Source organism: Acinonyx jubatus, chromosome D2, assembly GCF_027475565.1.
Source record: "Acinonyx jubatus isolate Ajub_Pintada_27869175 chromosome D2, VMU_Ajub_asm_v1.0, whole genome shotgun sequence".
Taxonomy (NCBI): Eukaryota; Metazoa; Chordata; class Mammalia; order Carnivora; family Felidae; genus Acinonyx; species Acinonyx jubatus.
This window is the reverse complement of record NC_069393.1, coordinates 66,667,901-66,691,868: the sequence shown is the minus strand read 5'-3', so window position 1 is coordinate 66,691,868 and position 23,968 is coordinate 66,667,901. Positions and strand designations below refer to the sequence as shown.

The following is a 23,968-nucleotide window of genomic DNA, read 5'->3' as shown; positions in this document are numbered from 1 at the left end:
GTAACATCAAATGACAAAAACAGATTTGTCCTATCTGAAACACTGCTTGAACATACAAGAGCAAATTAGTAAGTACAGTCAAGCATCCAAAAGTTTCATACCAATTTCTTCAGGAAGATGAGTAAGTAGGTTCTCTCCAAGGCCTAGATGTGTGAGATTGGTAAGGTGACCAATGCCTCTAGGAAGGGTAGTCAACTGGTTGTTTGTCAAGACTAATTTCTAAAAGATTAACAAAACAAAAGAGAAATACATATATATTTCTTACTACTGATGTAAATGTAAAACAATACATCTACTAAACTAATAAGATAAATTAATAGGTAAATTACATTGGGTAAGAATCACTCAATAAATTTTACTTTCAAAATATATCATTTGTTAGGAAGCAAAAAGCAGGCTACATAAGCATAAAACTGAGCCTTACTGCTACAACAGAAAAATCTCTAATTCAAGAATTAGATCAAATTCTTAAGAAAAATGCACAATTTGGAATGCACCCCAAAAACTTTAGTCATAGAACTATAAAATCACCAGGATAATGTTTTACCTGTAAATCCTTAAGATAAGCAATTTCATTTGGCAAGGACTCCAATTTGTTCTCTTCTAGATCCAATTCTCTTAACTTCCTAAGGTTTCCAAGACCATGGGGAAGCTTTTTTAGAAGATTGTTTGACAGTATTAGAACCTAAGAGAAATTATTGACAGTATTTAGTAACTCAAGAAATGGAGTTATATATTACCATGTGTGGCTTAAAATTTATTAAACTACTAATTTTCTAAACAGTGAATATTAAGGGTAATGTTCATTTATATAACATAAAACATTTAATTTACTATTCTTAAAAAAACCACCATAGTTACTGGAAATAAAAGATTTTAAGTCAAAGCTAATGAAAGCAAAAGTTTAACTTTAACCATATTACAAAAAAATGTAAAATTAACTACTTGCACTAAAATTCATATGGTTAATGGTGTTTTGATACTGAATGATTACAAATGGGAATCTGATAGGAAGCCACTTATTTGTTCAAAACCCCTTACAAACTATCATTTAAGGGTGGTTAACAACTGATTTCTAAACTGCTAATTCAAAGCCCTACAGTTATTAGCTATGGTATATTTATTACATTGCAAGCCATCCTGTAATACACTGAAGAGAGAAAAAAGTGGTTGAGAAAGATAGTTCCTCTTCTTAGAGAAATTACAGTGGTGGTGGTGGAGAAAGTAGGGAGACAATACTGGGTATGGGACAGTGAAAAGAGCACTGAATGGAAAGACCTACATAAGGTTTTGGGCTAATATTTTATGCCCACTTGTTTTCCCCAAAGTTATACCATACATAGTAAAATGAACATATGTAATAAGACCAAAAAATGATAATAATGATAATAGCTATTATTTATTGAGTTTACCACTTGCAAGGCACTAAATGCATTGCGTATGTGTGTTATCACATTTAATCCTAACTACAGCCTGTGAGGTAAATACTATCTTCTTCATTTCACAGCTGAGGAAACAGAAGCTTGGGCAAGTTAAATCCATAGAGATAAAAGTGGAATTGTACCTAGATCTGTCTTGCTTCAAAGCTCATGCTTTTTAACCATTATGCCATACTGTTTTGGCTTACTAAATAAAATGATTAAAAAAAAAGAAATTAGATTTTTTTTAAAAACATGGATACAGAGGAAACTTTTAAAAAATATTTTACTATTAGTAAGCTTTTTCATCAAAAGGATGAAAATTCTAGGGACTCAGAAGCAGGAGAAATCATCCTTGACTAAAGAGAACATTAAGATGAATCTTTTAATTATGGAAAAAATTTTTAAAAGAAAAAATTAAAGGGATGAGGGGAGGGCATTCTAGATATTGGGAACAGTAAGACTAAATGTGCAGAGTTAGAAACACGCACAAATTTCCAACAAAGAAAACAGTCTAATTAGTAAATAAAAGAATACATGGGTAAATAGGATGTAAAAGTGGGCCAGAATCGTATGAAAGGTTCTCAATGCCAGTCTGAGGAATCTAGAATTATTTTGGTAGACAACAGTACAGGATTCTTTCTTTTTTTTTTTTTTTTTTTTTTGGTTTTGTGTGGGTTTTTTTGTTTAATAATTTTATTTTTTAAAATTTACATCCAAATTAGTTCGGATATAGTGAAACAATGATTTCAGGAGTAGATTTCTTACCCATTTAGCCCATCCCCCCCCTCCCACAACCCCTCCAGCAACTCTGTTTGTTCTCTATATTCATGAGTCTCTTCTGTTTTGTCCCCCTCCCTGTTTTTATATTATTTTTGTTTCCCTTCCCTTATGTTCATCTGTTTTGTTTCTTAAGGTCCTCATATGAGTGAAGTCATACGATTTTTGTCTTTCTCTAATTTCACTTAGCACAATACCCTCCAGTTCCATCCATGTAGTTGCAAATGGCAAGATTTTATTCTTTTTGATTGCCAATACTCCATCATACACACATATACACACACACACACACACACACACACACACACACACACACACACACTCCACATCTTCTTTATCCATTCATCCATCGATGGACGTTTGGGGTCTTTCCATACTTTGGCTATTGTCGATAGTGCCGCTGTTGCTGCCTGAGTTGTTAATGTTAGCCATTCTGACAGGTGTAAGGTGGTATCTCATTGTGGTTTTGATTTGTATTTCCCTGATGATGAGTGATGGTGAGCGTTTTTTCATGTGTTGGTTGGCCACCTGGATGTCTTCCTTGGAGAAGTGTCTATTCATGTCTTTTGCCCATTTCTTCACTGGATTATTTGTTTTTTGGGTGTTGAGTTTGAGAAGTTCTGTATAAATTTTGGATACTAACCCTTTATCTGATATGTCATTTGCAAATATCTTCTCCCATTCCGTCGGCTGCCTTTTAGTTTTGCTGACTGTTTCCTTTGCTGTGCAGAAGCTTTTTAGTTTGATGAGGTCCCAGTAGTTCATTTTTGCTTTTGTTTCCCTTGCCTCCAGAGATGTGTTGAGTAAGAAGTTGCTGTGGGCAAGATCAAAGAGGTTTTTGCCTGCTTTCTCCTTGAGGATTTTGATAGCTTCCTGTCTTACATTGAGGTCTTTCATCCATTTTGAGTTTATTTTTGTGTATGGTGTAAGAAAGTGGTCCAGGTTCATTCTTCTGCATGTCGCTGTCCAGTTTTCCCAGCACCACTTGCTGAAGAGACTGTCTTTATTCCATTGGATATTCTCTTCTGCTTTGTCAAAGATTAGTTGGCCATACGTTTGTGGGTCCATTTCTGGGTTCTCTCTTCTGATCCATTGATCTGAGTGTCTGTTCTTGTGCCAATACCATACTGCCTTGATGATTAAGCTTTGTAGTATAGATTGAAGTCGGGATTGTGATGCCTCCTGCTTTGGTTTTCTTTTTCAAGATTGCTTTGGCTATTCGGGGTCTTTTCTGGTTCCACACAAATCTTAGGATTATTTGTTCTAGCTCTGTGAAGAATGCTGGTGTTACTTTGATAGGGATTGCACTGAATATGTAGATTGCTTTGGGTAGTATTGACATTTTAACAATATTTGTTCTTCCTATCCAGGAGTGCAGGATTCTTGAACACAGTTAAGGGAAAAAATATGTTCTAAAATATGCTAAATTTTAGAGACCTTTTCTTTCAAAGACACCTTATAGCATTCAAACCTACCAACTTTTAGTGGACAAGAGTAATTCAGAAGCATGGAGCCCAGATTATGTTCACACTTCATCAAGCTAATGGAGTTGTAGGTTTAAGAGAGCTCTAATATTTTTACATATGATCTTCTCCCAAAGAAATTGCTTATTTAAACTGGAAAGTTTGTAAGTGAGGTAACTGCCGAAGGTTTAAGGATTTCTAAATAAATGGCTCTTTTATACTCACCTCAAGAGAAACAAGACCAGACACATCCTCAGGAATCTTTGTGAGCTGATTAGTGGCTAAATTCAATTCTACCATACTGGTCCAAGTTCCAAAATCCAAGGGAAGTGATGTCAACTGATTGTCCTGGCAAAGACAAAAAAAAAAAAGTAACCAAGGTAGAACCACAAAAACTAAGCTCCATATATATACCTCCCTATGGAAAGAGAATGCTTAAACACAAAACTTTATTCCCCTTTTTGATATCCAAATAAAGAAATTTAAAAGCAACAAAAAATATAAGCCTCCAAAGTTTTTCAGACAGTAATTAGGTTTTTATTTTGAACTGGAAGCTTGTTCCTTATGTGATTATCAGTATTGGATATGGAAAAATAGACTATACAGACCTAACACTGAGATGTCAAAGGTTCCAGTGAAATCCAGGTTTTCCCCATTTCACAATAATATACAGCAATCATGGAATAAAATGTGGATGGTCATGAGCACAATAGAAGAAGAAACATCTAATTATAGCCCATGAGGAAACCAAATAAGCTCAGCTATTCTAGAAATACTGAGCAATAAATAGGAGAGAAAAAAGTCTAAAGAAGACAGCAAATTAAATCATTAAAACACTAATTGGAAGTATCCACAATTATACTTTAAAAATCCATATAAGAGATGGTAAAAATACATTTTTCAGTGAATAATAAAAACAGATGATGAAACAGTAGGATACTAATTTTGTTTAAAAATGAGATATATATAGGGATGCCTGGGTGGTTCAGTCAGTTGAGCGTCTAACTTTGGCTCAAGTCATGATCTCATGGTTCATGTGTTTGAGCCCTGCATTGGGCTCACTGCTGTCATTGCAGAGCCCACTTCGAACTCTGTCCCCCTCTCTCTCTGCCCCTCCCCTGCTGGTGCTTTCTCAAAAATAGACATTAAAAAAAAAAAGTAGATATTGCTATATCCAGAAAAAAGTGAAATATATGCCAGTGATTCACTATTTTTCTTCTTGCTTCTTCATGTCTATGTCTAAACACATCTTCATCAATAACTCTTACCACACTGTTTTTGTTGGGACTTTTGGTATCAAAAGAGGACCATCAGTACCCTGATGTTCACTAATGTGTTAACAGTGATGCTACCTCTCAGTGGTAGGATTATTTTATGTCCTTTTTGTTAATCTGTATTTTAAATTTTTTCTGCAATATACATGGATTACTTGTCTCATTTTACACAAAACCATCCATAAATCTAAAGTAGCAAACATCCATTTGAAACCAAGTTTTTATTTTATTATAATATTTATATTTATTACCTATTCAGTATAACATTAAACAAATTTTTTAATGCTTATTTTTGAGAGAGAGAGAGAGAGACAGAGAGAGACAGACAGACAGACAGACAGACAGACACGGAGTGCCAGTGGGAGAGGGGCAGAGAAAGAGACAAAATCCGAAGCAGGCTCCAGGCTCTGAGCTGTCAGCACAGAGCATGACGCAAGGCTCAAAGCCACGAACATGAGATCATAACCTGAACTGAAGTCATATGCTAAACCGACTGAGAGCCATCCAGGTGCCCCCACTGTAACAATTAAACTTATTAACTACTGATAATTAATTGTATAAGGCATTTTCATTAAAAAAAATTTACTACTGGTGCTTATATGAGGAGGAAAATGTCAGGTTTCATTTTGACTTCTTTCAAAAAAGTTTTATTAAACATTTGTCATATTGAAGAAAAATTAAGGCAAAGATCTGCTCAAACTTTTATTTCACTGAAAACAACAAGCCTTCCTAACAGTACAATAATGTCATATCTATAAAAATGTATCACCAAATGCAAAAGCCAATGAACACCTGGACTGCTGCTGTTCTAAGCCTCTTATTAAACTGACCATTCAGAATTAATACCATTACCACTGGTAAATCTTATGTAACTGAAATGATGAACAATACATTTTATACCTGCTTAAGATTATAAGATTATCTTGAATTTCCACTAGTTCACTTATATACTTCTAAAGAATAATAAATATGTATGAACAAGTATAGATAGAATCAATAAATTGTACATTTAGACTACAGTTTAAAGAACCACAATTATGCTGAAATAGTTCACCAAAGATAAAAGAATGTAGTAAGATACAACAGAAAGAACACTTACACCTGGAAGCAGGAAATCTAGGTCTCCTGGATTCCTACACTTCAGCCATAAATTAGCTATATGGCCAATTTATTTATCACCTCTCAGCCTAAAGTTTATTCACTATAAATTAAATCATTGGAAAAATCAGGTTTCATTTCGTTCCTCCTTTTTTATTATAAATGTGAAACATATTCACTGTAGAGAATGTAGATAAGCAAAAAGAAACTAAAGATCACCCATCAAAAGAAAATACTTCCAAGTAATGTATCTCATAAGGGGTTAACATCCAAAATATATGAAGAATCCCTGTAACTCAATAGCAAAAGAACAATCCGATTAAAAAATAGGCAGCAGATGTGGATAGACATTTTCCCAAAGACATACAGATGGCCAACAGGTACATGAAAAGATGTTCAACATCACTAGTCATCAGGAAAATGCAAATCAAAACCACAATGAGATACCATCTCACACCTATCAGAATGGTTGTTAGCAAAAAGACAAGAAACAACAAGTATTGGTGAAGATAAGAAAAATAAGAGAACCTTTGTGCACTGTTGGTAGGAATGTAAATGGGTGCAGCAACTATGGAAAATGGTATGGAGGTTCCTCAAAAAATCAAAAGTAGAATTACCATATAATCCCCCAATCCCACTTCTTGGTATTTATCTGAAGGAAATGACAACATTAACTCAAAAAGACATATGCATCCCCCTGTTCATTGCAGCATTATTTACGATAGCCAAGATACGGAAGCAACCTAAGTGTTCGCAGATGAATGAATAAAGAAGTTTCAGTACACACACACACACACACACACACAGTATTCAGCCATAAAAAATCTTGTCATTTGTGACAACATGAATGGACCTTGAGAGCATCATGTTCAGTGAAGTAAATCAGATGGAGAAAGACAGGTACCATATGATCTCACTTATGCAGAATCAAAACAAAACAAAACACCAAACTCAAAAATAAAAAGAACATATTGATGGTTGTCAGAGGTGAAGGTTAGGTGGGAAAACTAGGTGAACAGAGTCAAAATAAGTCATGACGCTGTCAGATACAGCATGGCAGCTACAGTTAATAATACTGTATTACATATCTGAAAGTTGTTAAGAGACTAAATCTTAGAAGTTCTCATCACAAGAAAAAAAAATTCTGTAAGTATGTATGGCGATCAGTGCTAAGTAGACTTATTGTGATGATCATTTCCCAACATACAAATATTGAACCATTATGTTGTACAACTGAAATACAATGTCAGTTATTCCTCAATAAAAAAGACCATCCATAGTTCTGATATCCAAAAATAAACATTTTGATAAATGTTGGTTATATGTATACATATAAATCTACAGATATCTAGTATTTAATTATGAACATTAAGAATAGTTTTTAAAAACTGTGGAAAGTCTTGCATGCTGTAACTTTTTTCTAGTTAATAAACTGAGAATGTTTCAACTGGCATTTAATATTCTCCTTAACTAGAGTATTATTTTTAATGACTTCAGAGAATTCCACTGAAGATATAGGAGTTTTAAAAAATGAAATCCTTACTAAGTTGGTACCAATTAAACAGTTAAATAGAAAGCTCTACAATAAATATCCCTACAACTGTGCTTTTATGGACATTCATGATTATTTCTTTAGGACAAAATGCTAAAATATTTGTTATCTAATACAAATTGCCCTGAACTATCATTATCAGTTTAGACCCCATCAGCAAAACACAAGTACCTATTCTCCACACTGATAGAGAAAATGCCAATATTAATAGAAGTACTAGTAATAGGAGCAAATTGTTCCCCCTCAATACAAACAGAGGCTTACCTTCATATTTAGCTTACTTAATACTTTTGCTCTGGAGAAAATTCCAAATGGGATTTTATTGATTCGATTGTGTTCCATGTTGAGGGAATAGATGGTGGAAAACTGAGATGGACCACCTACTGGATATAACTGGAAGCAATTTCTAGCTAAGGTCAAACTGTTCAGTTTCACAAGACTTGATAGAAGACTCTGTAAACAAATAAAATAAACATAGGAATCAGAACTGTAACAAGATTTACTTCAGAGTACAGAGCAACAGTCACAAATGCCTCAAAGGGCCTTACAGGTAACAAATGACAGAGACTGGTTGGGATGGCTCTGTAATGCCTCATATAGAGCAGTCACTACTCAGCTCTAGCTAATTGTTGCCTTATAGGAATGTGAAGCCAACAGTCAGATTTTCAGATTTTACAAAGAACAGAAAACTCATATAAACTCTGATTTTTATTCATTGGCTTCAGCTTATTTAAAACACTCAATGAAGAAAATATGTCTGTAAGAGGTTATCTCCTGAGCGTCCAGTTTAAGAAATTTGCAGAGCAGAATCTTTGGCATCCGACAGTCCTGGGTCTGAGTCCCAGCCCTGCCACTTGCTATGTGACCAAACCTATTCAGGTCTGAGTTAATTATCCTCTAAATTATTATTAACATAATACCTGGCTCAGAGTAAGCTGTTATGCAGTAATTTAATGGCTCCTCTAAGGAATATTCGATTCAGAAGATAACACTTCCTGATATACATAATATTGTTTGTCCATATGGGAAAATTTCAGAGGGAAATATCCATCTATCAATCCAGTGTTTACTGCACAGAATAGCCCCATATCCCCTTACTTCAGCCTCCTACCATGTAACCACAGTGTGAGGTGTTCAGGTATTACAAAACAATCTCTGCCATTAAAAAGACTAAACCCTATTTAGAGAAATAAAGCACACGGATAGTAAAAAAATAATACATAACTGTATAATCAATAATAAATTACATGTAATTGACTCTTGTTACTCAAAGTATGTTTGAAAGAAAAGTAGCATTAGCTTGTTAGAAATCTAGACTCTTAGGTCCCACTCCTACAGAATCGATATGAATCTTAACGAGATTCCCAAGTGATTTGTAGCCCCATTAATATTTGAGAAACACTGGTATAGGCTATAAAATAGCTCTGAATTCTGGCTCTATCTTTCAGTAGCTTGTGACTTTGGGCAAAATATTTCTCCAAACCTTAATTAATTCCTTTGTAAAATGATGATGCCTTATTTTATAAGTTGTAGTGGAGACACTTTAAAGAGATAAAATACATAGCTTTACAATCTCTAGTATATAATAAGTGCTTAAATTGTAAGTCCCTTCTCTATTTAAATTTAAAGAAAAGAAGGAATACTGGAATAACTGGAAAAGCAGGAAGAGACTGACATCTTGAAGGATGGAAAAAATTTAAATATTCAGAAGTAGAAGAAACAGTGAAAGCAGGGAAGAAACAAACCATGTGAGGTGTGTTATTTTAAATAGTGCTCAAATACCAGCTGTATACCATGAGAAAACTGAAGACTTAGTACCTGAAGTGTCAGCTGATTTGCAAGGCCAGCCGAAGGAATGAAATAACTATGTAATTGAAGGTATAATTATATGGTGAACTGAAACTTGCTCTTTATTCTTAACGTTAAGAAGCTTTCAACATTTGTCTACTGATGTGCACAGATAAAAGGAAGAGCTCAGGTGAGAGTGGTGAGAAAACCGCATGGCAGTCAATTCAAGAAAAATGTCTACATCCTACTTTACAGAAACAATGCACAAAGTTTTGAGTCTCATGGCAAAAATGTTATTTTTATTATTCTTACAGCTAACTTTATGGACATTCTTTGCAAACAACTGAGGGTATCTAAAAAGTGGCAACAAGAAGGCAGGTCTCCAACCTTTCATTCCTAGGTCATATGATGAAGCTTTGCAGTTGCTCACCATTGTTTTAAAGTCAGACACATGTGGAGCCCCACTTAGGACTTCCACTTACCAGTTTTGTAACTTTTAGTGAATTAGACAATCAATATGTATCTCACAGTACTCCCAGAAAAATATTTAAGGTAACAAATTTGGCCAAAAACCTAACTCTCCTTAAGTCTAATTACCCTTCCTAGCTGATAATACCCCAATAATTAGTACAATTATAGTGAAGAATTGAATGGGATAATCCATGTAGAGCTCCTAGCCTTACACCTTAAGCTCATGTGCTTGAATTTATTACATTCCTTTTTATGTGTTTGTGTCCACATTAAAACTAGTCTATTTTCAGACAGTCATCAAATGGAAAAGTATATAGTCATTTTGCTGGCTCTGATTTCAGCCATGAGCCCCAACTGAAAACCACTTTCCTGATTTTACATGCCTAACCCAGCTTGAATGTCTAGTAAATGCTGTCTAATGGATTTTATTGTTTTCCTTACTGTGCTCATTATAAATGCAGATAATTACATATTTGCATTAGGAATATGCTGCTTCCAAAGCACACAGACCACTTTTTTTAAGTACTTATTTGAGACTTAATGCTTTCCCAGATTTGGACAAGGCCAGTCAAGGATTTTCCCCAGAGCTTCTCTATCTGAAAACAGGCCAGTTTAAATACATGTGCACACACACACACACACCACTTCTTCCACAGCAAGACTGAAGAGAGCTGTTCTCTTTATAATTCTCTTATCAAAAATAAATCTTGACTAATTTCAGTCGCAAATATTTTATGTGAAACTACTTAGCACAATGTCTGTATCCTAAGAGATACTAATAATTATTAGTTTCCCCCCACATATAAGTGGATATAAAAAAATTTTTTAAATTTTCTCACTTTTTGAAATTTAATAAGTACCCAGTCTTTGTATTTAGTCTTACAGACATTGTAAAAGTAGTCAATCTTATTTAAGCTCACATCCTAAAAGAATCCCAACAAGGTCTAAATACTGTGCTAATTACTGTTAGCAAAGGGGATGATATTAAATATTAGAACCCCACCCATTTTTACCATTCTAAATTACCGCTAGCAAAGAAAGACAAAAATCCAGACAGTCTAGCTGTTAGGGCTGTATCTACAATCTGTGGATTCTATTCCTTATCCTATTTAAAACGCAGGGTGAGATACTGTCACACAGCAGTGGCAGTAAACTGGTCCATCCTAGAAGACTACAATCCTGGAAAACTCATTTTTGTACTCTGATCAGTCTTCTAAAAATCCAAACAGCCAGAATAACAGAAGCAAAATTAATAGGTACTACTTTTTTCTGTATCCCTAAGAAATCAATTAAATACATTTATTTTATAAACTAATCACTACAAGCTCACAGCTTCATGTACTCAAATTGTTATAAATCATAGTATGTATCTGAAAATATCCACCCAAAGCAACTTTATTTTTAACGTTTATTTATTTTTGAGAGAAATAGACAGAGAGAGACAGAGAGAGAGCAAGTGCACATGCGCCAGCATGGGAGGGGCAGAGAGAGAGGGGGGACACACAATCCAAAGCAGGCTCCAGGCTCTGAGCTGTCAGCACAGGGTCCAATGCTGGGCTCAAAGTCACAAACTGTGAGATCGTGACCTGAGGCAAAGTTGGGACACTTACCCGACTGAGCCACCCAGGCGCCCCCAAAGTACCTTTATTTTAAATTCAAATACACACACACACACACACACACACACACACACGGGAAAACTAGAAATAGTCTAAAAGGTCACTTATATCAAACATTTTTAATTCTTAGGAAAAAAAGACTTTTTTGCAAAGCTCAATCAATTAAGTCCATAATTCCATTCTTTTATTTGTTAGAATACTACAGTAAGATATTATGCTTGAATAACCATAAGCAAACATACAAGTTGTGGGTATGATAATATATAGCAAAAGAAGGAAAGACAAAAGAATATTGCATTCTGCCCAATAAATCTCTAAGCAAAATAAGTGAAAATATTTTTTCATAGAACAAAACCCAAATTAAAAATAATGTGTTAAAAAATAACAAATTTTGGTGACTGGCATATGCTAAATAGGCTTTAATATTATTGTATATGCAGGGTAATAATATGGGTCATGGAAGTGTTGTGGCTAATATTAATCTGATTAATAAATAGTATGTTCTATTCTATGTAGCTCATTCCTTTCTTGTATGATCTTTCTATAGGACTTCTTAAAATAATTGAACTGGGTGGGGTAGAGTTTTAAAACAACTAACCATACAACTTTTCCTTAATAGCATTTGCTGCCAATTCCAAAATGACACAAGAAAGATTTCTACGGGAAAGTAGCCATTGATCTCTCACTTTAGTTCTCTCTTTTATACATAAAAAAAGAAAAAAATTAGTGTGTTCCTATAATCATACCTATTCTTTCTTCTTTGGAATATTTATCTTAGTGGTGGCTAAATGTCTATAGCATGCTCATTATTTAAACAATCTCAATAATCAAATTATTCACCCAGCTGTAAAGATTTACCACCTCTCACCTCTGGTAGAGCAGAAATGTTATTGTTCTCTAAATTCAGCTCTTCAAGGGCACTGCATTTTGCCAAGGATCTGGGTATTGCTGACAATCTGTTGTATCTCAGACCAAGACGACTTAAACTGGACAGGTTTCCTGTGAACACAAAAAAGAATTTTTTTTTTTTTAATCTGATGAACTTGTCACTCTCCCTGGCAGTAATATGAATTACTGTGAAGTACTATTTCAGCAGGATCCTTAATTCCTAGCACCAAGGAACTACACACTACCCTTTCAATTAGGATGAAACTGAAACCACTTTTGTGTCCACTTGTCTTAGAGAAATAATGAAATACACAGTCATAAAGTCAATTTTAAAAATGAATTATTACAAAGTATTGGCATACTGTAATAACAAATTGACCTATTTAGATATGGCCTAATTGAATGACAAAGTACTGTATCTTTTAAATTTATAATAATCATCCCATTTGTATATATGGGATCTTGATCCAACAAAGAACAATGGTTATATATAAAAATTTTCATGTAATTTTAACTAAATTTCCAAATTTCTAAAATGGCATTATTTAAAATACAAATGCACAATTATTTTGTGAGACTGGAAAGGTTCAGTATTTTTCATGAGTTTAAATACAAACGTTCCAAAATTTCTGAAGATCAACCTGATGGTAAAAAATTTCTGAATTTTTCTTTTAAATTCCTTTACATTAAAATTTTTTTAGAAAGTTAAAGTTATATTCTCTCTTAATAATCTAAGCATAACCAATTTAAGCACAAATTAGCTATAATTGAATACATTAAAAAGCAGAGTAGAAATATAGGCTAGTTTATTGGCAAGTTACATGTAAGCTTACATAGATGAATATGAGGATACCTGCCATCATAAAACATTTAATCAAACTTGATTTCCCAAACAATATACACTAGAGAACAAGTTTATTTTTGATACCAGAAAGGGAAAAAAAAAGGTAACAGTTACAAGAATTTAGTTCAATGTAACTATTTGTCATGGCTGGTTAATTTCTTTTCTGACTTCACATTACAACTGTTGCTGTCACATTTTTAGATGGGCCAGGTTTAAATATCAAATGTAGCCTCTAGTTTTAAATTGAACAGTATTACCAGTGTTAAAAAAATTACAGCAGTAGATAGCTCCTGTGCCACACTTAACTTTTTGGAGACCAATATTTTGATGTCTGTCAACTTCTACCAACTTTCTGAAGTCTTCCCATTTCTTTCTCTTTGCTTTGACCATTTCTCAGAAAGTTATTGGGTAACTTTCTTTCTGAGATGTAACATTACCACAGTACTTACAGAAAACACATAATTAGCTTTTAACACAAATTAAGCCCTGGAACCCCACGAGGGCGGTCACTATGCCTCATAATCCTATCTAGTCATCACTCATCTGCATTGTTCCCTCTTGCTGAAGAGATCAGTGATTAAAGTTGTAAAAAATGATTAAACAGAGCCAATTCTTACTCTTTACATCTCCAAGACAATAATTAGTCATTCATAAAGTATTCTGACAATACCATAAATCTAGCCAGCATTATATAATGCAGAAAAACTTAGCAAACATTTCAATTCCTGTAGGAATTGTAATTAGACCTATTCCAGAGGTATGTTATTTTCATTTACATTACTTTCTTATGATAGTGTCTGGAAACTGGGCCAATAGTTTGCTGCTTCTGTTTAAGCAAGATTCCAATAGGCAGAGAACTGAATTCAAAAGCAACAATAAAAACTATCACTTAACAAAAACAAATTAATTTTGTCTTTAAAATGTTTTCTAAATTAACTAAGGATGCTTCACTAGAATCTTTCTAATGACATTCTGGTAAGATGTGTCAATTTTGGAGGGGGAAAAAAACAAGCTGAGGCTTGGACTTTCCAAAGCCCCAGAGAATTTAGAGAATAGAAATAAGGGCAAGAATAATATTTACTATTGTTATTACTGTATTATGACATTGAATATGATACAAATGTTTCTTAAAAGTTGGGTTGGCAAAAATAAAATAAGCTGTTTTATGATGCAATGTTAATTATAGTCATATTTGTAGTGACAAAAATGGGGTCAACCTATTTACTCAAGAATACATGAAGAATTACTTAAACTGGAGACACCACAGTGTCAGACAAAACAAAGGATTTTACATGATCTATAGGACTCAGGGAAAGTTACTTAACTGAGACTATTTCCTCATCCATAAAGTGGGGATAACACCAAATATTCCACAGCGTGGCTCTAAGGGTTAAATACAATGTGCATAAGATATGTAGCACAATGAGTGATACATAACAGATGGTCAAAACATGATTTTATTCTATAGAACATGTCTATATTCTGCTATATTCTATACCTATTAAAATTATGTTACAAAAATTCTAAGATGTGACTTTATGATGTTAAGTGAAAAAAGGTAATAAAAATTATGCATTTTGTATGATCTCAACGATGTAAAAAACAAGTGGAAAAGAGTGGAAAGAAAATATCAAAACTAAAGTTATCTCTATGTGGTAGAATTACAGAAGGTTAAAATGTTTTCTTTGAACTTGCCTGTTCCTAATTTTCTATAGCTTTGTCATTTATTTTTTTTTTAATTTTTTTCTTCGTTTTTATTTATTTTTGAGACAGAGAGAGACAGAGCATGAGCAGGGAAGGGGCAGAGAGAGAGACACAGAATCGGAAGCAGGCTCCAGGCTCTGAGCTGTCAGCACAGAGCCCCATATGGGGCTCGAACTCACAGACTGAGATCATGACCTGAGACGAAGTCGGACGCTCAACCGACTGAGCCACCCAGGCGCCCCTATAGCTTTGTCATTTAAAAACATTTTGATAAAGAAAAATCTGTAATTCTAAAGTATTTTAATTTTAAAATCTGCAAAATCTTTTACCATTCTTTTTTTGAATGAATATTTTACATTATGGAGAGGTTTTATACTAATGTAGAGGTAAGACATTTGGACACTTTACATTGTGAGGCTCATCTTCTGCATAAAGGGTAGATATGAGATAAACTGCAAAAACAGAGTGTGGTGGTTTGAATTCTTAGATAGACACCCTGATTAAAAAGAAAAAAGGCAAAAGATGATAAAATACCTAAGAAACAGCAGAAAGAACCATCTGAGGGTAATAAGCATGGACTTTAGCATAAGATATGGGAAGAGACTTACCAAAGCCACCAACTAGTTACTGGCAAAGCAAGAATCAAACTCAGAGGGCTCCTTATATCAAGTAATCATTCTTCAAGATCTCTACTGATTGTGCTCCAGTTTGCTTGCTATACCTCTTGACACAAGCAAAATATGTTCATTCTTACTGCCATGCTGTTGGTCCATGCTGTAGTGCTCGTGGAATACATTTTTATTCCATACGGAGTCCAACAGATTCATTCATTTATGAAGCTTTCCCTGGCCATTCCATCAAGATCTCATTGATTTTCCTGTACACTGGACTTATGGCTGCATACTGTTTTCACTATAAGATGGCATTTAATTATACTTGTTTTTATGTTGTCATTTCATAGATGAGTTACCTCCACCCAATAGACAAAACCCTTTAAGTAACAGACCTTACATATTTCTATCTCCCCACAGAGTATGCTTCAGTGCTAAGCACACAGCAGGCCTTCACTCATACTATCTTTTTTTCTTTAATGTTTATTTATTTATTTTGAGAGAGAGAGAGAGAGAGAGAGCGAGCGCACGCGTGAGCGAGTGCACACAGAACCCGAAGTGGGGGATGATCTAAAAAACCATGAGATCATGACCTGAACCGAAATTAAAAGCCTGATGCTTAACCGGCAGATGCTTAACTGACTAAGCCACCCAAGTGCCCCTATTCTGATTTTGAAAGTGAGAAATTCAAAAGTTATTTTGCTTTTGGACGATAAATTTTAGGAATCTGCTTCTATTTATTGGGCTTTTAAGTTGATAAGCATTTAGAATTTGGTTACCATAACTAATATTTTGTTATTAGAGAAAGCTTCTAGGTCTTGATCAGAATTAAAAATGTTTAAAATATTGTATTTCTGTACTATTCTACTCTTAACAGTGATTGAATGAAGCATGTCAACTGATGGAACAAAATTATGGAGTCTTTGCACTTTACTCTTCAGGCAGATTTCAAAGACTCCTTGGCAAATGCTTCAGCCTTTTATTAAATGAAACAGGTTTCTTCCACAGGCAAAGCAGTGGTATGAAGGACAGAAAGGGATGGTCTGTCTTACTTCCATTTTTTTCCCTAAGGTTGACTGCCTTTTTTACCTTTAACTTCATATAGCAAATTAAACTTTTACTATAACATTTTGAAGCTCTTTAAAATCAGATGTTATCACTGCGTGTAGAAAAATTTCCACCTTGACCAGCCTTGTAGCTATAGTGGCCATAGGGCATGGGAGAGGCAAAGAATAAAATATTTCTTCCTTCCTTCCCTCCCTATCTTAAAATGAGAACCAAAGAAAAGCATCTCATATAATTTTAAGATTTTACATTTTGTTCCCTAATAGAGAGAGGAGGACAAACAGTAAAATGTTTTAGTTTCTACAGTATTAAAAAGTATGAATGGGGGTGCCTGGGTGGCTCAGTCAGTTAAGTGTCTGACTCTTGATTTCAGCTCACGTCATGATCTCAGGATTCCAGAGATCAAGCCCCACTTCGGGCTCCTGCTGAGCATGGAGCCTGCTTGGGATTCTCTCTCCTTCTGTTTCTGCCCTTCCCCACTCATGTACTTTCTCTTTCTCTCTCAAATAAATAAATAAATAAATAAAAATAAAAATAAAAATAAAAATAAAAAGTTAGAACAGGTTTCTTTAAACATTATAAAATGAGGGGAGCCTGGGTGGCTCAGTGGATTAAGCATCTGACTTCAGCTCAGGTCATGATCTCACGGTTCAGGAGTTTGAGCTCTCCCATCCGGCTCACTGATAACAACTCAGAGCCTGGAGCCTGCTTCAGATTCTGTGTGTGTGTCTCTCTCTGCCCCTCCTCCCCTGCTTGTACTCTGTCTCTGTCTTTCTCAAAAATAAATACGATCTTGTATCTCCCTCTCTGCCCCTCTTGTGCTTCTGCTCTCTCTCAAAAATAAACATTAAAAAAATTTACAAAATGAAAATGATGTAGTCAAAATGCCACATGACATTATCTAATACAGAAATTAGTGGTTATTTAAGCAAAAATAGTACCTCCAACTTTCTTGAACTTTTTCTTTTTCCTTTTTTTGGTGGGGTAGAAGAAGTTGAACTTTCAAAACTGTAATCTGTAAGAATATGCTGTTCTGATGAACAGCTCACATTTGTGAAGCCCTTACCACTTTAATGAGAGCATGGCATGTTCAGAGTCATCCACATTTTGCCAAAATCCATTACTCTCAAAAAAAAGAAGGGTGAAATATCAAAACTCTCTTGTGCCAGACAAAAAACCTGGACATCAGAAATCTGATATTTACTGTGATTCACCCGCTGCAGTGGTTTCAACTCTAACCTCTTTCAGTAAGCAGGTTTTACCACAAACTAAACCACAGCCTAGAAATCAAGCCATAGCTTGCTTTAATGTTGAGCCATTGTGACTAAGAAATAAAATCAATGTTGCTGAGCTTCTGTGTATAAATGTAGGCTGATCACTGCCAATCACTGGCATTTAGCTTTAAGTGCTTAACTTTAAATGTAAGTTGTTCTGTGCTCTGCTCTGACAGCTTGCTTTCTTATGCTGTCAGATTTTTAAATTACAGCAACATCAAATGGCTATGAATTAAAATTGGATGCTTTTAACTTCAGCAAATATAATCAGCATCTTTAGGTTAATTCAGTATAACTTTTGAGTAAATTTCTTACTCAAACGATCTTAATCTTACTTTAACAAAGTCTCAAAAAAAAAAAAAAACAAATCAGAAAAGACACACAGTTTTAATGATTAAATAATGTCAAAGGTTTTTTTTTTCCAGAAATGGTGAAGAAACTAATATCAACCTGAAAAGCAAGCAATATAAAGAATTCTTAAATGAAAACCTTTAAGAATGCCACAATTAAAAAGAAAACTAGTAAAGCTGCAATATGAAGTTGCACTGCAATTACCTAAAACGTAATTATTAAAACTCTACTTGTTGCTATAACCATAATTACTGTAACATTTCTTCAGAGCCCAGTGCAACAAAATATCTCTGAATTGTTCTGTGCTCCAGCCTCGAAGGCCAGGTCTTGTTGCAGATTTCTTTATCTCATTTGAGAAGAAATAGAAAATAAAACATTTTTTCCAATTTCAGACCTTTTACCACTATCCACCACTGGTTTCAGAAAATCTCAGAAGGCTTTAACGAAACAAAATGACTGCTGTAACGAAGTTTAATTATTTTCTTTAGTCATAACTGACTCTTGAATGAGAAAATATTTACATGAAAGAGAATATACTTTTTACTCAGCAGGGTAGACTAACGGTTAAATCAGAGAGACTGTAAATATGTTTTTAAGTACTCTCTCACTTAACTGCAACCAGCTGTCTCCTCCCCACTTCCTTCTGCCTCTTCTTCACAGAACAAGGTGTAAATGGCAGGGACTACTGCCAACCAGTGATAACTACTCTAGGAGGGTTCATGTTAATTAAAGAAAGGGGTAAAAACATCTTGGTCTACTTGTAAGAAAAAAAAGGCAAGGAAATAAAGTGATTTTTAGAAGACTGACTGTCAGGTGACAATTAAAAGATCTCATTTCAATTGTGAATTAGGGCAAGTTTCTCTGGTCCAGAAAAAAGAGAGTAGAGCAGCTGCTCAGGACTCAAATCAACTGTGCAGGACAGATGTTCATTTTTGTTTGTTTGTTTTTCACTTTAAGTTATACTTTTCAAGAAGTAGACTAGGAAAAAAAAGGAAAAGTATCAGAAGAACCATATTCCAGTTAGTTTGCTACTAAATGTTTTGGGGTGAATTTCTCTTCTCCAATAAACAAGAGGAAGAATTTCAAAGGTCAATTAAGACTGTTGAGATTTATAACAGACCAAGACCCAAATGTTCAAATTTCTCACCAAATCTCAACCTTCTGCTATACAAAATACTGGGGATGAGAGGGATGGAAAAGGCAAAGTAATTATTTTAATAATAATAAATGACAGTATTATAGGGGCACCTGAGTGGCTCAGTTGTTGTCTGACTCTTGATTACAGCTCAGGTCATAATCTCATGGTTTGTGAGTATGGGCCCCACATAGGACTCTGTGCTGAGAGCATAGGACCCTGCTTGGGATTCTCATTCTCTCTCTGTCTCTCTCTCTCTGTCCTTCCCATTCTTGGGCGCTCTGTCTCTGTCTCTCTCAAAATAATAAACTTAAAAAAATGACAATATTATAAAAAATTATAATAAACATTACTTATTCACTTTGCCATTATTTGGATTAACAGTTATAAATATTCCGTTTGCTGAAAACTATCAAAGCATATAAAAATAAATAAAATATTAAATTTTTTCTTATTGTTGGGGCACCTGGGTGGCTCAGTTGGTTAAGTGGCCAACTTCGGCTCAGGTCATGACCTTGCGGTTCAGGAGTTTAAGCCCCATATTGGGCTCTGTGCTGACGGCTCAGAGCCTGGAGCCTGCTTTGGACTCTGTCTCTCCTTCTCTCTGCCCCTCCCCTGCTCATTCTCTGTCTCTGTCTCTCTCTCTTTCTTAAAAATACACATTAAAAATTTTTTTAATAAAATTTTTCTTATTGTTAATATTTCAGTTCTCATTGATTTCCAATACATACTGGTAACCTGATCACATAGAATATGCTAGAAGCGAGGCATTTGTGTTATTCTGAGATGATATCTTAACCACAACAGATTAATAATGAAGTCAAATGTTTTCATATTAATAAACATACTTAAAATATAGTAAATCTGATAGAAGAAGAGATACATACAATTAAGAAATCCAGGAGAAAGGCGGCTACATGGTGAAGTCACTCTTTGTCAGAGGAAGTAAATCCAAGACACCCTGACCCTAGTCCTAGTAAATGTAAGATGTTATCATCCACTACCACCTATACTTCCTCTTTTTGCCAGGGCTGTTCATTTTTGTACTTTAATTTCATCCCCCTTTGATTGTTATTTAACATAACAGAGATATAGACACATGCATAAAATATTAAACAAAACATTGTTGGACTATTTAAGAGTAAGACCAGGGCTGATTGAGGAACAAACCCTATATATATATACCCATTTGATCAGCTGAAAGAGGAGAGGAAATTATGTGGGTATTTAAGAGAAAGATCATAAGCAGAGACACCAAGAAGTATAAAGGCCCCTACACTAGAACTTGCCTGATAACGCTTAAGGACCAATAAAGTGTTTAGCATCTATAATATCCTACAAAATATACAGTGACTAAGCATCAGTGAGAGGGATATGAGTATTAATACCAGTTCAAGCATCTTTAATTTTGGTTTCCCTAGCTGATTTGCAATAAATAACCTTTATTTTTCTTTCTACAACTGAGCAAGACTTTAATTTTATAAAAGAAGTTGCTTTTTTAAAGTGTTTTTATATAACATTCCACTGAAAACTGATCATGTTAAGATTATGCATTATTCTTTCTTTTTTCCTTTACTGTTGCCATTAGTTGGCTGTTTAGAACAAGCAAACTTACAGACCTATCTTTCAATGTAGGAATATACAATCTATGTAAATAGGTCTACATAACCCAAGAAAACCATATTAAGTATATAAACTACATAAAACTATCAAAATTAAACCTATGTGTTCAGTTGGCTCAGAGTATCCCAGGTAAATGGACCATGAAAGATCAACACTAAGAAGTTATAATAGAGTTCTTAAATATACTAGAGTTCTTGAATTTCAGAAATGAAGAAAAGTACTCTGCATGGCCAGGCAAAAAGATTAAGTCACTTGCAATGGGGAAAAAATTGAACTGGCCTCATACTTTTGTACATTCAATGCCAGAAGACAGTAGAACTCTCTCTTAGTTTTACAAAGATTCTTAAAGTAAACAAAGCTGGACCCAATGATTTTTATATCCATCCAAACTGTTCAAATATAAAGATTACAAACAGAGATGCCTGGGTGGCTAAATCAGTTAACTGACTGACTCTCGGTTTTGGTTTAGGTCATGATCGCATGGTTCGTTGAGTTCAAGCCCTGCATCAGGCTCTGTGTTGACAGCACAGAGCTTGCTTGGGATTCTCTCTTTCTCTCTCTCAAAATAAATTAATTAATTAAAAAAAATAAAGGCTACAAACATTCTATAACTAGGGAACAGTTATTTATGAACTGTTTCTAAGAAAACACTACAAGACTGACTTAAGCCAACCAAGAGATGACTGGGACAACTATGGCAACAGGACTGTCAATGAACATGAAGATGAAAAAGAACCAGAGATCAGTCAGCACAAGATATATATACCATGAATGTCCCAACAGTGTAATTAACACAAATTAGGAGGAAATAAGGACAAAAAAGGACAGGTAGTAGAATAAATTTACTGATTGCCTCATCTATGTCATTCCACTCAGTAAACACAGAACACATATTCAGCTGCACATGGAAGACTTATCACATACTGAGCCATAAAAGAAGTCTCAATAAATTTAAATGATTCAGGTCACAAGTTATGTTTTCAATCACAACAGAATTACATTAGAAATCATGAACAGAAAACCCCTTGGACAATTGTCAGATACTGGGAACTAAATAACGCACTTCTAAATAAACCACAGATCACAGAAGAAACGAAAAAGTAAATTAGAAGGTATTTTGAACAAAACCAAAGAGAAAAACACAATATATCAGGATTTGGGGAATGGTACTAAAGCAGTACATAAGGAGAAATTTATAGCACTAGATACATGTATGAGAAGAAATCTTCAAAGTAACAGCATACAACACAAATTAAATATGTCAGTATGTAGTACAAACAAACTCCACCTCACATCAATGACATCAAGCTTCCACTATAAGAAACCCAAAAAGAATAAAACTCATAGCAGATAATAAAGGCCAAAGTGGAAATCAATGAAATAAAAGTCAAAGAAACAGAGAAAATCAATAAAATTTAGAGATAATCAATGTAATTGATACAATCTAATCAAACAGGAAAAAAGAGAGAAGATCTAAGTTACTAAGTTACTGATATCAGGAATGAGAGTATAGATTCTATAATACTACCATATTATTATTAATAAGGGAGTATTATAAACAATTTTATGCCTATTAAATGTGACAACTTAAATGAAATGAACCTATTCCTTGAAAGACATAAATGATTACGTTTGCTCAAGAATAAAGTGATAACCTAAACAGCTCTCTTTTAAGGAAACTGAAATTGTTTTTAAAAGCATTCCTACAAAGAAACATCTGGACCCAGGTGGCTTCTTTGATGAATCTTACCACAGCTTAAAGGAAGAAATAATGATAATTTTATACAAACTGTTCCCAAAACTGAAGAGTAGAAAACACTTCCATACTTATTATATGTAACCAGCATTACCCTAAAACTGAAACTAGACAAAGACAAGTTTTAGAACATTATATGTGACTGGAAGGTATATTCAAAGCAATTAAGTAAATCTAATTTTTAAAACTACCAGAATGTATCTTTTTTCACTATGTCTTCTTGGTAAGCAATGTCAATCATATTAGCTGGGTTTTTGTCAAGTTCAGGGCAAGATTATAAAAGTGTATTTTTAGTTTCTTCATTGTATTACTTATATTCTCTTTCTAGAACTCCTAGTCTTGTCTCCCAAGACTCTTTTTCAATTATTTTGTATCTATTTCAAATATTTTGTATCTTCTTTTTGTTTCAGATTCTAAGGGACTTCTTCCACTGATCCTACACCATCGCTCTTTTGGGCTTTGGATGTGTTCATTATATTATGCAGTATTTCCTTTAAAGTTAAACTTTATATGGCAAGGATATTTCTAAGCAAAGTATTCTTTGCTTCTTTTTTATATCAGCCTGATCATGTTCTATAGATGTAATACAGATCTTTTCTCTTTTTCCTCAAGGGCCATTTTTCTTTTGTTTATTTTGGCCATTTCAATAGATTTTAGAGAGAAAAGGAAGAAAGAATTGCATTCAGTCTCTATTGAACCAGAAACTGGGATTCTTTTATTTACACAGGAAATCTGGTAAAATTACTATGAATATTAGTAGAGCAATTCACTATATGCTGTACATCATCTTGCCTTTCAGAGATGAATCTAATGCAGTTAACTAGAACACTTAGTCTGTTGCCACTACAAATAACAATGTGATATAAAGAACTCTGGACCAAGAATCACAAAGATAGAGTTTCTAATGGCTAGCTGTTACAGCCTAAAGAAGTCTCAGACTGCTTTCCCATGAAGAAATAGCTGTCCTGTAACCTAGAACAATTTAATATAACTTATTTAAAAATTTTTTAATGACTGCTTCTGTTTCAAGTAACAGTAGACTAGGTAATTCAGACAAACCCTTCCACTGAAAAAAATTTAAAACTCTTCCAAAACCAAAGTCACAGAGCTAACAAGAGAATGACTAATAACCAGGGCAGAAATCAGGTGGGAACCCAAAGAAATAAGCAAAATAATGGAGAAAATTTTGTCCTAAGAGTGCTTCTCTAACTAGAAGATTCAGCTAACTGGGCATGTTTCTGCCAAGAGTCAAAA

The 23,968-nt window shown here is 34.3% G+C and overlaps 1 protein-coding gene across 6 annotated transcripts in view; it reads right to left on the bottom strand.

Annotated features, from left to right (window-relative positions):
* SHOC2 (SHOC2 leucine rich repeat scaffold protein) overlaps positions 1 to 23,968 on the bottom strand; it is a 108,191-nt gene that overhangs the window by 4,002 nt on the left and 80,221 nt on the right. For all 6 annotated transcript variants that reach the window (XM_015082948.3, XM_027063049.2, XM_027063048.2 and 3 more), the window contains 5 exons: positions 12,332 to 12,462; positions 7,850 to 8,038; positions 3,887 to 4,009; positions 548 to 685; positions 102 to 219 (listed from right to left, as the gene is read on the bottom strand). In XM_015082948.3, the coding sequence (XP_014938434.1) occupies positions 102 to 219; positions 548 to 685; positions 3,887 to 4,009; positions 7,850 to 8,038; positions 12,332 to 12,462 (699 nt within the window). The remainder of the gene's footprint in view (positions 1 to 101; positions 220 to 547; positions 686 to 3,886; positions 4,010 to 7,849; positions 8,039 to 12,331; positions 12,463 to 23,968) is intronic.